Source organism: Sander lucioperca, chromosome 19 (genome assembly GCF_008315115.2).
Source record: "Sander lucioperca isolate FBNREF2018 chromosome 19, SLUC_FBN_1.2, whole genome shotgun sequence".
NCBI lineage: Eukaryota > Metazoa > Chordata > Actinopteri > Perciformes > Percidae > Sander > Sander lucioperca.
Window position 1 is genome coordinate 19,806,108 of NC_050191.1, and position 14,469 is coordinate 19,820,576.

Here is a 14,469-nt window from a genome sequence, read left to right on the forward strand (position 1 = left end):
TTTTAAACCTTGTATAACCTGCTTTAGCAATATTGTACTTTATATATATATATATATATATATATATATATATATATATATATATATATATATATATATATATATATATATGGGGGTGGATGTCCGCTTCCTGGTTTTGACGTACGTCCCCACGTCATATGACCAGTGCCCCTGCAGTGCCTGGTGGTGCCCTGTGTCAGCGACTCTCCTTAATGCTCTGCGGTAAGAATTCACCCATTATGTGGAGCTCTGTGTAAAAATGCATTCACAGTTTAGACTTTAAAAAAAATATGTCGGTCAGTGGCTGTCGGTCCAGCAGGATAGAGTCCAGCTTTTAATGGTCCCGGACAAAACAAGTAGGCCTACACATCCCTCGTAAAGTTATGGGTCAGGGTGATGAGGGTGTAAAGCAGTCGCAAAAAAGCGCCATCTGGTGGCTTGCCTAGCCTACTGGAAGTTAAAAACTCTTAAAACCGAGCTAAACAGCTATGTAAATAAATAAGTGTGGAGTTTCTGTACAGCTTTTTTTCACTTTCACTCGTGATAAACAGCTATAAATTACAGTCTGCGTTTAGAGTCTATTTAGGCCTAAGTGAAGCAAAAATAAAATGAAGCCTGCCGCCAGCGGCGCTGCAGCTCCTCCATCATCGTCAACATCATCAGCAGACAATAGCGCAGGGAGGAGGAGGCAGCACCGGGCTCCTTCGCCGGCTACAGCTCAGGAAGGGGCAACCAGACGAGCTTCACGGCGCCCAGGCAGGTCCAGATCTCCTCTACCCGTAGGAAGGAGCAGAAACATCGGGGTGAGAGAGAGATTGAGGTCCGCAGACGGAAGGGAGAGGGAGCCCGAGAGCCGCGGCGGGGCAGCTGTTCACCCGGATGGTGCTGAAGCTGATCTAGTCGCACCAAACAGGGCGGATGCTGTCGGGAAAGATCCGACAGAATCATCAGCATCGGCCCGTCGCTCCGCTTTACGCCTGCCTTGCCTCAAGGGCGACTCCTCCAAGCGTTTGTTGCCCGGCAGAGCATCGCCTTCCTTCTCCGTGGCAGAGAAAGGGAAGATACCCGGAGAGGAAGGCGGTCGTAGGGAGAGAAGCGGCGCGTCTGCGGGCTGCGGCGCGGGCCTCGGTTTGGGTTTGTGGAGAGGAGGATGCTTACAGGCTGAACTCATCCAGTTCCATCTGCAGAAGAGACTGAGAAGAAGCGGTGCGAAGATGCAAACCAAGACGGACAACATGGGAACAGAGGAGGCCGCTCTGGGAGAGCCGGAGCCGGCTGCAGAGGCGACAGAGGCGGGGTCCGTGACACAGCAGGACCAGGCCTTTGAAGACGAGATGGAGAGACTGCTTGACGAAAATGAAGATCTTAAGGTTTGATGCATGTTATTTTTTATTTAGGCTGGTGCTCTGTCATCAGCTACTGATGAAAATATGGTAGATACAAATACAGTGTGTCACCTCACCAGAATCCACTGCAAAACAGTCGACGTTTGTTTTTTCATAATAGGATGACCGAAAATCCATGTTGATAGGGCCTATTTGAAGCCTGTGGGCCCATAAAACCCTGGGGCCACATTGCTCTGGACTGAATCTTGTGTTTGCAGTGTCATAGATAAGTAAACATCAGTTGATTTGTCTGTTGAACATCCTCCGTCCTCACAGAACATGAAGCTAAGACCCAAGTTGAAAATACACTGGCTACAGATGACTAATTGGATATCGAACACACATTGGTATCGATCTGCTAGAATCAATGATATCTTGTGTTTCAAATGAGGGACAACCAAGGGAGTCAACAACTGGGATTTGCATGTTTCATATGTGCCATGTTGTCATAGAAGACATAGGCTACTGATAAGAAATAACATTGAAGCAACTCACATCCAGTCTTTGGCACATGAAATACATTTGAATTCAGATATGTTGTGCACATGTCTGAAGCTGACTAGATTTGGCTCAAGTCCAAAACATCCATTACTGACTCTGTGGAGTCAAAAGTCAGATTATAAAACCAAACAGCAGAGTGTAGTTGATCCTAATCTTAACCGTCTCATAACATAATCTTTACTATGCACCCACCAGTGTGAAATTGAGGAGATGAGGACCGAGATGGACGAGATGCGGGACACATTTTACGAAGAAGACACGTGTCAGCTGCAGGAGATGAGGCGTGAGCTGGAGAGAGCCAATAAAAACTGCCGGATCCTGCAGTATCGTCTGAGGAAGGCTGAGAGGAAGAAGCTGCGCTACGCCCAGACGGGAGAGATCGATGAGGAGCTGCTCAGGAGTCTGGAGCAGGACCTGAAGGTGCAGAGGGGAGGGGAAGGTGCTCAACTCTCTGTGTGTCTGTCTGGGAGCAATCCTAAGGATGTGTATGCAAGCTTTCAATGTAGTGTCTGCCACAGGTGAAAACATTGCATTTAGAAAACAATTGTCATGGTTTTAGCTTTAACTCCTATGCATTTTACTGGTTTATAAATAATGCTTATATGTAGTTATTTTGTTTTGAAAGAGTATACAAAGCTAGGAAAATGTAATTGTAAGACAATTAAAAGTGAAGATAAAACATGAAAATCCCCTAAGTTGGAGTGAAAATATTCTAAAATGATATCCTCACACTAACTAAACAATGCAGGTAGCGAAGGATGTGTCTGTGAGGCTGCACCACGAGCTGGAAAAGGTGGAGGAGAAACGCACAAAGACAGAGGAGGAGAATGAAAAACTGAGACAGAAACTCATAGAGGTGGAAGTGACCAAACAAGCCCTGCAGAATGAACTAGACAAAAGCAAAGAGGTATGTAAACACTTACATAGATAGTATATTGAAAGATTTAATTCTAGCCGCAAAAAATTAGCTGTACACCATGCACCACTTCCTGTTTGGGGGCATGGGAATTTCCTACTTGCCACACCCACACACACAGACAAAAAACATCACAAATTTAAACATTCATCTTTCGAACTGTCCTCCAACAGTCTCAAAAGAGAAGAGGAAGCAAGGACATCCAGAAGACAGACAGGAAATCAGCACAGACTCCTACAGAGGTGAGAGGCTTTTACAAGTAATTAAAAACAATTATCTTCTTTTTCCCTTGTCCACCTTGGTGAATATTTGTAAAAAAAAGTCTTGTCATGAATATTTTTCCAGACATCAAGAGGAATTATAAAAAATATATAGATTCTGCAGGTTTCGCTCATATCCTTACGTAATGTTCTCAAGTCAAACATTTTGCTTTTCAGCTCGGGGCCACAACAGGCCAAAGCAAACGCTCCAATCATTTAAAAGAAAAGTACAGGAATTACTTTAGACTTAGTGGACATCAAACGTCCTCTTGGTCCAATGATAGATAATTTTTTAGCTTCGAAAACCAAAAAACTTCTCTTTAATCTTAAGTCCTTCCGTCTTTATGTCTTATTGTGGAGGCCTACTTTGTGAATTTCAGGATTGGGTTGGAACCGTTTCTGCTTAAATGCACGTTAGTATGTACAGTCTGTGTTATCTCTGTGCTCCAGGAGGACAATGAGGACCTTAAGTGCCAGCTAGCTTTTATCAAAGAGGAAGCAGTGCTTATGAGAAAGAAGACGGCCAAGATTGACAAAGAGAAGGACCGTCTAGAGCAAGAACTGCAGAAGTACCGCTCCTTCTATGGTGAACTGGACAGCACCCATCCTAAAGGAGAGGCTGGGGGTCCACCCACCACCCGCGAGTCAGAGCTAAAGCTCCGGCTCCGCCTGGTGGAGGAGGAGGCCAACATCCTGGGGAGGAAAATAGTTGAGTTGGAGGTAAGAGCAGACAATGCTACACAAGTCTATTAAGGGAGTAACACCTCAGTGGGAGTCATGTGAGTGTTGAGCTTTTCTCCCTCTACCCCACAGGTTGAGAACCGTGGCCTGAGGGCCGAGCTCGACGACCTCCGCGGTGAAGGAGAGGGTGCTGGAGGCTCTGGGTGCGGAGCGATGGGTGGGCAGGGTTCGGGGCGGGGCCGCGGTGATGATCTGACGGAGCTCCGACAGCAGCTGCAGCTGGTAGAGGATGAGGCAGAGCTGCTGAGGAGGAACCTAGCAGATGCTGAAGATCAAAACAAGAGAGTGACTGCTGAGCTGAACAAGATGCGGTTCAAAGCCAGCACCCACGAGGGAGGCGCCAGGCATGGGGGAGGAGGTGGTGGGATTGATGGAGCAAAGGCAGAAGCCCTGCAGGAGGAGTTAAAGGCAGCAAGGCTACAGATTAATGACCTTAGTGGCAAGGTATTTCAAGCTGATTGATAATATTGACAATAATTTGTTTTTAGATTATGAGCTAAAAAAACATAAAATATTCTGAAATTCTGTGATTATGACTTAACCATAGTCATAAAATAAATAAAATGTTGTTACTCCTTATATATATATATATATATATATATATATATATATATATATATATATATATATATATATATATATATATATATATATATTTACTAATGTAATTATGTTTAATTTTGTAGGAATTTAATCAAAGATAGAAAAACAACTGTCTACAGTAATGCTCACAGCTCTGTGAGGCTGCACTTGGGCAAAGCAGTGCTTTGAGCTAAATGCGAATGCTAGCATGGCAACATGCTAATAGTGACAATGCTTAAATGCTGATTTAATGTAGGCCTATTTAATGTTTTAATGTTTACCATGTTCACCATTTACGTTTAGTGTGTTAGCATGCCAACATTTGCTAATTAGCACAAAATACAGCTAAAGCTGTAAATGCACTATTTACTAGTTTGAGTAGGCTATTTTTTGCTAAAGAAAAATACAGTGTCCAGCTGTTTTAGGAAATTACAGATCCCTTTCTAACAGAAGAGTATTTAGCCTTGCTAGCAGCTCTGTGAGGCTGTACATAGGCACAGCAGTGCTTTGAGCTAAATGTTAACATCAGCATGCTAACATGCTCACATTTACAATGCCAACATGTTGAAGTTCTGCAATGTTTACCATGTTAACTATCTTGGTTAAGCATGTTAGCATGCTATCTTTTTCTAATTAGCACTGAAGACAAAGTACAGCTGAAGCTGATGGGAATTTCAGTATTTTTGCAGGTATTCGGTCATAAACCAAAGTATTGGACAAATTAAAAATGTTGATCTGGTGATAGCGCTGGATAAAAAGGTCAAGGTTCACCAAAGTGACTTCGCCATTCATAGAGCCATGTCACTTGCGCGGCTAAAAAAGTATCCTGTTATGCCTAATTTTAAAATCTTTGCTCAGTATGTCCTATTTTGTAAAAAGTCTGATTACCAAATGTTATTACTGCACATCTCTTTGTTTTTATTCAGGTGATGCAGCTGCAGTACGAGAACCGTGTGCTCCTCTCCAACATGCAGCGCTATGACCTGGCCTCCCACCTCTCCCTGCGGCCCAGCCCACGGGACAGCGATGCAGAGAGCGATGCAGGCGGTGCGACAAGTGGTCGCCGTGAGAGTGACGAGGACTCCACCTCTTCCCGCCTCCTCCCACCGCACCGCAAACGCGAGGGCCCTGTAGGTGGGGAAAGTGACTCAGATGAGGTCAGAAACAATAACGGAAGCAGCCGTTGCTTAACGCCCACACGAGGCCTCTACACCCCCACTGGACCCGAGGGTGCTGCCTCCTCCGCCTTGGCCCGCTTTCTGCCTGGGGGCCGGTGCACCCTGCGCGAAAGGCAGCAAATGACTGACATCCGCACGGAGGCGGAGAGGCTTGTTCGCACCATGGACCGGCTCATCGCTGACACGGCCACTATCATCACAGAGGCTAGGGTCTACGTTTCAAACAGCGACCTGATGTTCGGGAGGGGAGAGGAGGGTGGGGAGGAAGATGGGAGCAGGATCAGGGAACATGAGCTGCTGTATCGCATTAACGCTCAGATGAAGGCCTTCCGAAAAGAACTGCAGACCTTCATAGACAAACTGGAAGTGCCGAGGCATGAGGACAGAGAGACGGAGGAGCCACTGTCGGTGAGACAAAAAAATTGTTCATGAGCTGTATGTAAAAATGTCTGAAATAGTTCAATGCTTATTCTATTTCTACCTTTTTCTCACTAAACTTTCTCCAACCTCCTGGTTTGTCCCTCCGCCCTTCCTTCGCCCAGATGTTCCAGCCTATCATTTTGCTCATCCTCATACTTGTGTTATTCTCGTCCCTCTCTTACGCCACCATCTTTAAACTAGTCTTTCTTTTTACTCTTTTCTTTGTTCTGTGATGTTCGCCTCCCTTAATTCACATCATCCCTTGTTTGTTTGTTTTGCTCTGTTGTTTTTCTTTCCTCCCCGCATCATTTGTTGCCAAGGTAACCAAAAGCACAGGAAAAGCTCAGCACTTGCCAAAGCTGCAGTCACATTCAAGAGAGTGTGGCTAGATTCAACACTGGAGTCTACATTATCCTTAACACATCACTGTCCATATCAGCCCCTCCGGAAGGTGAGTTACAATGTGTACTACCCCAGTTCTTTGAAAACCTGACTATTGTCTTATTAATGTGTCACCGATCTGATTGTTTGTATTGCAGCAGAGTGAACATCAAAATATGTAAATATTAAAGAATAATAAAAAAGAAACAAATGGAATGTAATCTTTTCATATTACATTAAGGGGCAAGATTGTTGCATGACAGCAATCAACAAAGAGGTGCTTCATATATCTTCTGTGTTTGGAATTGTTGGTAGTTTAGCATGTATGTCCTTTTAAACCAATACTAGATAGTTTTGATTATAGAAGTTCATTCTTTACCTCAACAGTAAGTGTGACAAAACTATTTCAACTCTAGGGTCCATGGAGGTCCATTTTCCTGAGCAGTTACAGGACCTCTTATCCATGTTGGTTTTAGACGGATGAAATGTCTGTTTTGAAGGAATGTTTTGACATTTTGGAAAATATAGTTATTTGCTTTGTTGCTAAAACTAAGATGACATGATTGATACCACATTTAGGGCTATGTCTGTATGCTGAATATGAAGGTAGAGTCAGCAGCTGATTAGCTTAGCTTAGCACAACGACTGGAAGCAGGGGGAAACAGCTAGCCTGGCTTTCACTTTTACATTTCCACAGATTAACGACATGAAACATTTTAAGTAGTGATATTTAGAGGTGCTGCTTGGCACATTTTATTTAATTTCATTTTTAATTTTTTTTTTTATCTTTGAAGAGAGCCGTTGCCCCTACTTCCAGTCTTTATGCTAAGCTAGCTAGCTAGCTGACTAACTGTTGCTGGCTCTATAGCGTCATCTTATGCAGCTTAGCATACATGAGAGTAGTATAAATCTTCTCGTCTAAGTCTTGGTAAGAAAGTAAATAAATATATTTACCAATTTCCAAAGTATTTTTTTAAGCCAGTTTTTATTGCTGATGAAGACCATGAGATAAGACTGAAAAGCCCTGAAAAGCCATTAAGTGAACCTTTGAGTTGAGATTATGTGGTTCACATTAATAGACAGAGATACTGTAGATAGAATATGCTTCAGAAATGGAGGTCATACAGGGTTTAGTGTTGCTTACCTCGAGCTTTAAGGTCACAAAGCTGCAAGGGAGGAAACCTAAATCACCTCTCCATGCCATGCTTTATGTCATGGTTTAACCTTGTTGCTAAATATAGTTTATTTTGTCACAGGCTTATGACAGCAGTCGCCTCTACTTTGTTTTTCAGAACAACACTTGCTGTACCATCCTGCTGTTGTTGCCTAAAGGTAAAGTAAGGCTAACGTTTGTTTTTATCCCCTCTCCTTTACTTGGTGAAGGATTTGTCATTTATTAGGGAACACAACAGGTGGAGAAAAAATGGCAATGATCCAGGTGCTTCAAACTGGAAGGAATTCTAATGATCCCGTTGAGTGCCAAATGTCAGATCTTGTCCGAGGGGGGCCCCCAAAATTCCCAGCGGGACCCCTGATTAGAGCCAGGCATTAGTAATTGATGGTGTGTCAAATGAACAGTAGCAGCGGGATGAGTCAAGGACACAGTCGCTGGTTCGGGTTAGTCCAGGACATTGTATAAGGTTTCACATATTTTGCTCTTTTAAAATATAAATATGACAAAAAATATTATAATAAAATAAAATATTTTATATTAATAAATTTAAAAAAAGACTGAAATTATGCCAAACAAGCCAGGCATCCACCTTGCAATTTCCTTTTCGTGACTACCTTCAATAAAGATATTATCGACTGTGACACATTATTACTCACGGTGTCACACACCCATTTGGCATAGCTTGAAAAAATGATTTGCAGTGGGGCATGGTCACAAGACCAAATCTGCCCAAGCATCCTAAAGCAGAGTAGCAACAGAGAAGCCCATTGGCCGAGGGATCGCAGCAGCTGAAATAGCTATGTAAACACTTTCCCTCTCACCGTGAGCCCCAGTAATTATAGCCAGGATGCTGGTGACGACAGTTGTCCCACCGAGACTGAAAATGCTGGAATAAATTTGACATTATGATATTTGATCCCGGCTCCAATGGCGCACCCACGTAAACAGTGGGGAGCAGTATAAAGGCAGGGTACCCCGGCTGGAACAGGAGTTGTTTACCCTTTAGCTCAACGCTCCGGACTTAACCCCAACAGCCAAACTAGAAGAACTGGGGCCCTTTAAATCCAGTCCGCAGGGTTTTACGTTACACAGTGGAGGAAAAGGGAAGGGGAAGCACCGGAGAGAGGCGACTTGACAATTAGGCGCCGAGGGGAGTGAATCTGTTGGAGAGGCCAGAGCGCACAGCACGCAGGAATAGAGCAAGTTGAGGATTTACACTGGAGCAGTGAAAACTTTTATGTTGAGAAAGGTAAGGACAGCTGTTTATCATTGAGGCGGAAATGGCTGTAATGTAAATTGCTTATGGTTTAGTGTAATTTAGGACAATATCATTTTAAATGAATTGTATATAATTTAGACATCACAAATGGCAAAACCTGAAGTTGCCTGGGCCGATTGTCATCTTGTTTAGCCTCATGGTGATTTTCTTTTAAGTTTTCATTTTCTTAATTACATTTTTTTTTTTACTTGTGTTCATTTATTTTATTTTGAGCAAGTTTTTGGTTGTCATTTTTCATGTTTTTGTCTCTGACATAAATTCACTCTCTCTCTGTCCCTCTGCCATGAGCACAGACCATGCAGCCAGTTTACTATGCATAGTTACAAGATTATTAATATCTCCACTCTTACATAAGAGGTGGGAGGGAAGTGGCTGGTACATTCGGGCACTTTCAACCAGGATACTTGTCATATTTAATGATGGCAACAACAACAAAGCAGGGGCTGCAATAATAGGCTATTAGTGCTCCCATTGGGACAAAACACCACCATGACAGTAATGAATGGCCACATTTACAAGGTTTGGGGATACATCTGAGGGGCAACCCTGAATTCATCTGAGTTATGACACAGCACAGAGACAGAGTTTGCGTTGAGTTTTCGCCCCATGTTTTGCGGCGTACAGAGGCAGGCTGAAAGGTCAAAGTGACCAAGAGCTGTCATGCAACATACGCAATACGTGCTGCATAGGTATGCTTTCATGACTGTGAATTTTGAAGAATGTGAAAGAAGAGGACTGTAAATATCTGACCTATGTGAGGATGGAAAATGCCCAACAATACAAGTCAGACTCAAGTCCAATAGAATAAATAGGTTTCACTTGCTGCAATTTATCCTCAATTAGGTGTCATTGCCACTGGTGCAGTAGTATGTTTTATTCTGCCTTGTTAGAAGATGAAACAGGTTGACTAGCATTGTAAAAAAGTGTCAAAAATGTTCACTTGTCTTAAGTAACAATGAGATTTCCAAATCAGATTTGGGGCTAAATGACACAGAAACACAGTGAAAAGAAGCTTATATCAGAATGCTTACTCCCCATGTATTTGTATTTATAGTGTTTCCAGGCCATCGATCCTTCCAACCCTACGGTGACCTCTGACAGGAAAGTGAAACAGGAGAAAGGGGAAATTGCCATTTAAAGAGGCCTCTGGGTATTGAACGGCCTGCGTCATGGCAGCCATTGATCTGGAGCGTGGGCTGGAACACAGTGGCCGGGGCTGGGGTCAAGAAAGGCCGGAGCTGATGGACAACTTTGACTCAGAGATGCAGGAGTGGGAGGACCAGCTGCAGGACATCCAGAGACAAATTGAAGAGGTAAGATTACGTATGAAAATGTCGGGCTGTTTCAAATGCCATAGAGACCGGAGTTCAAAAATATGATCTTTGCCCTGAAAACACACGTTGAATATTGAATACAGTAGAACGTTATGTGGATTAGTGGACAGTTTGAGTCAGTGAATAAAAATGTGACTTATGAAAATGGGATTTGAGGAGCAACGCAGTGTGTTTGTTAGTGCACCATAATAAACTGTTGGCAGCGCACCGACTAACTCAACCTCATGGCCTTGTTGGAGCAATAATAAAGGCAAATGTTAACAAGCCAATTAAACTGTGATGTGCCGACAGACACACACAAAGTCTGAAAGCGGATACTAAAGGAGTATTAAGGGTTGCAATGGGAAACATAGTGGAGTGGAATAACATGTGCTGATCATAAATATAGGTCAGGCTGCGCAACGATTTTGTGATAATTATAAGACTTGTTTGTTGTGTAAACACAGTTCCTCTTGTTGAGCTGTATTTGCATATAGTTGTGTAGAGTACTTAGGAAGTTGTTTATGTTTTCTTCTGTTTTCATTTTTCAGTTGTACAATGAAGTTCAGGCCCGCAGAGGAGCAAACGATATCACTACTGACAACCAGAAAAACGGCAATGGTCTTTTTGCGCCCAGCCATCATAGCAAGAATCACCCTGGAGCTATACCTGTGCCACATCACTATAGTAACGGCTGTAACTATAGCCCCAGTGGGTACAGCTACCCTGCGTGTCATCAAAATGGCTACGGTTACTGCCACGCTAACTCGGAGATTGGAGACTTGTTGCAGGATTATTTGGGGCAGGGGAAGCAAATGAGCCGGAAGAACAATGGAGCTCGCCACGTGGTGAGTAAAGGCATTTCTTTACTTTACTGGCTTATGCCTCATTCTGTTGGCATCTGCACATCTGAGGAAACCGGATATGTGGACATGATACGGGGGTTCAGCTGGGGTTCAGTCAGGAACATATTGATTACAGTTAGCTGGTTCCTTGTAGTCTGCTTACACAGACAGGTTACCAGATAGGAGTTAGTTTCACATACTTTCACCAACTCTTGCACTTTCTCAACTCCTGACGAAGCAGTCAGAAAGAAAGTCAATACGTTAAACTGTTTCCTGTTCCACATGAAAAGCCATGTGCATGGCCAACGTTAAAGTACAGTAGATCAGAGTGCTTTTAGCAGTGCTATATTGAGTGATGATCAGGGGTCAGTTTTGGTAAGGTACAGTAAACGGAACATTGCCAGTGATCTTGAAGTAGCACACTCATTTAAAGCTTCTAAATATAGTAGGTAGAGCTTGATATGGATGTTTCTTAAATATATTTTTCCCTTCTCTCTCAGCGCTTCAGTGACACAATCAAGGTGAGCCCGGGATCAGAGATCAGAAAAAATTCTGGAAATGAAAGGTAAGTGCACTGCAGCCCCATTCTTGAAACTTTTGTAGAATGATGTGATGTAAGGGAAACACCTGTTAATCTTATTTTTGTATGTTTCGGTTTGGTTCAGGCTTGGTGAAGAGCAGTTTGTGGGCAGTTGTTTTGAGGACACTGAAAACAGGAAGAACCAAGTGTCTCACATGAAGAGCTCCCCCCGCAGAGAGAGTTCCCCCAACAAAGAAAACACAGGCGCCAAGCCCCCTCTTGGACAAAGGGATGCTCCTGCTGTACAACCACGCTCACAGCTCCCCATAACAACAGCTGAATCTCCTGCTCCGGACAGGAAGTCCTTCAGTCCTGGCGTCCTGGGAGATAGGAAGTGCGGCAGCCCCTCTGTTCTCAGGAAGTTTGGAGCCATGCTTCAGGAAAACGAGGGCAAAATGCTCACAGAATCAGGGGTGGTGACCAATCAGGGGCTGGTACCAGAGCCAAAGTGTCCCACCCCTAGCTGTCAGCGCAGAGCTCTGGGAGCCACTGTAGTCTCCGGCAGGGTGCCCATGCGTGTGCCTGCCCAGAAATGCCAATCAGATTCCGGTGTGGTGACAGCAGAGATAGAGCCCGGCCAAGAATGGGGGTTAGTATCAGACTCTGGGAGACAGAACCACAAGGATCACAGAGGAGGCTACATCGGTTCTAAAGGGGCCCAGCGGAGTCCTCAGCAGTCCCAGAGGAGGTCACAGGTGGTAGGGAGCCCAAAGATTAGACCCAGGGCTAACAGTGGGGCAGACAGAGAGGGAGCAAGGAAGCCTGCACCCCAACATTTGGAACCCAAAATGGACTACAGGGTCTCAAGTGCTTCCTCTGGAGCTCAGAAGATCCAGAGGGGTGGGCTAGTGGGACAGGAGTTGCCAGGTTGTGGCCGGGTGAAGGATGAAGGACTTATTGAGCTGCTGGACATGCTGGACATCCAACATGAGTACAGCTCCAGTCCCAGAGCAGGACACACAGCTTACAGACAGGATCCACAGCAGGTAGGCTTTTTTCTGCTTCTTTATGTCATTACGTTCAGCATTAGCATCAATTTTACAAAAGCAAACCAATGAAACGTGTTCTGATACTATATAAGCTAACATGTGTCCCATTATGTCTCTGTTCAGGTAAACCCAGCCAAGTTGTCCCTAGCCAATCCTAAAAAGAGCTTCTCTCGTCCTGCGCGGCCAGCCAATCAGCGACCTCCTTCCAGGTGGGCCGGCCGCACCCCTACTGCCATCATCACCACCCCATCAGGCCCAATGTACAGGCCCCCAAGCCCCCTGACTCGCCCCCCTAGCCCCATGACCAGATCCCCAAGTCCCGTCCTGAAGCACCGGCCTTTCGTTTCCTATTCTCTTCAGACTGAGACTGTCATTATGTGATACCTTTCCATTTCACTAAAGCTTGATCCCTTCCTCCAGGAAAACCCTCTCTCTCTGTGTAAATAGTAAGGACTTTTCTGTGAAACAAAGTGCTTTAAGAGAGTTAAAGAAATGCTTAATTTCATCTTGATGACATGTTCCAGATAAAACACATCCACAACATTCTCCAGTGTTGCTGTGGCTTTTTGCTTCTTCTTCTGTGATGAAACCTTTGCCAACACATCAACATATTGCTTAGCTGCATTTTCCCCCTTATCCTCTTTTTTGTATCGAATTTCAGGTCTTTTCTGTATAATGAGATTTTGCATGCAGCCCCAGTTTGAGGGTGCATGCTCATGTGTTTAATCCTCATGGTTGCCATGTTGAATCAAATTCAACCTGGCCACCAGTAGGAGTAGATTAAGTCGCGACTGTGCTCCCAGCAGCAATCTGCTAACTGTCAACAACAGTGTGTTTTACTGTATCATATTGTCAAAGTGATATATCTAAGGTGTTCAAATAACAGTTGTGACAAATGACTATGATATGCCTTTAATGTTTTTTTTTTCTTCTTGGTAATAAATATGACAGTGCTTTGACATAACGACTCGTCTCTCTCTATTGCAGCATTGCACTGTTGCATTTACGATAATTCATATTTCAGGGTGTTGATTATTTGCTGCATGTCAAGCCTATGGATATCCCTGCATGTCAGTGCAGTGGCAGCTCAAGCAGTGTCAGTTGCTAATTGTCTGCCACCTTTAACACATCTACTGGTTCAGTCATACCTGAGGAGCTGCATGATAAAATATGCGACAATTTACAGATTGTCCTCTAAACACAGATATTTGATATATGACACGGCGCTTGGATTATGTCACACTGAATAGAAAGTACTATTAATGCTGCACAGTGTTGGTTCAAGAGCAGTTATGTTATCCGTCGTTACCAGGATGTCCTGTATGCAGCACACACACTGATTCTGTAGCATTAGGGATCACTTTCCATGCTCTGTGTTTCTCGCCTCATAACATTGCATCAACAACCCCTGGCTTCCCTGACACCTCATGCTCTGTGGAAGGTGAGGAAACACACACACACACTCTCAGCTTCACACGTACACACACGAAGAACAAAGTTTCAATTATACGTGCATACATATCTTGCATTTTTTCACCAAATAAACATTTTCTGTACAAAAAAAGGACATGCCACACATTCATAGTACACACACACACTCTGTCTTCTGGCAGAGGTGGCCAAAGTGTGAAATGTAATGTAAAGGCTGGGTGGGTGTAGGGAAGTTCCTTGGCCCCGTGATGCCTCAGCCCTGTCACCCTACCTCTCGGTGCTATGTGGCACCTCAGACAGAAATAGCAAGCGTGACGTGTGTTTTGGTGCCAGAAATCTTACCCTGCTGTCTTTGGGGGTATAAAAAAAGAGTGGGAGGAGGACGTTGGTTGCTCTCTCTCTTTCTTTCATCTTACCCATCACTATTTCTACCTCCCAATGAAACAAACATGTAATGTCAAATGAATGTCGACAAATTGGGGATTTAGTTTGCC

General features: G+C 44.1%; 1 protein-coding gene across 5 annotated transcripts; it reads left to right on the forward strand.

Annotated features, from left to right (window-relative positions):
• The first annotated feature begins 559 nt into the window (after positions 1-559).
• On the forward strand, positions 560-10,039 carry LOC116066038 (protein SOGA3-like). Of its 5 annotated transcripts, none has more exons than XM_035995018.1 (10): positions 560-1,370; positions 2,082-2,306; positions 2,635-2,793; positions 2,976-3,044; positions 3,513-3,782; positions 3,876-4,247; positions 5,312-5,971; positions 6,106-6,434; positions 7,657-7,696; positions 9,872-9,964. In XM_035995018.1, the coding sequence occupies exons 1-8, from the start codon at positions 609-611 to the stop codon at positions 6,214-6,216; spliced, it is 2,628 nt and encodes an 875-aa protein (XP_035850911.1). In that variant the 5' UTR covers positions 560-608; the 3' UTR covers positions 6,217-6,434; positions 7,657-7,696; positions 9,872-9,964. The 5 variants fall into 5 exon arrangements, with proteins under 5 accessions (XP_035850911.1, XP_031177640.2, XP_031177639.2 ...); XM_031321780.2 differs by having other exon boundaries at positions 609-1,370; positions 6,304-6,434; positions 9,872-10,039; XM_031321779.2 differs by having other exon boundaries at positions 609-1,370; positions 7,635-7,696; positions 9,872-9,956.
• Positions 10,040-14,469: the final 4,430 nt, after the last annotated feature.

Bases quoted from the DNA above. Each gene is read 5' to 3' on its own strand.
- LOC116066038 (XM_035995018.1), top strand. From the start codon at position 609: ATGAAGCCTGCCGCCAGCGGCGCTGCAGCTCCTCCATCATCGTCAACA. The intron at 2,307-2,634 runs GTGCAGAGGGGA...TAAACAATGCAG, and splicing joins GTCTGGAGCAGGACCTGAAG to GTAGCGAAGGATGTGTCTGT. The intron at 3,045-3,512 runs GTGAGAGGCTTT...TCTGTGCTCCAG, and splicing joins CAGCACAGACTCCTACAGAG to GAGGACAATGAGGACCTTAA.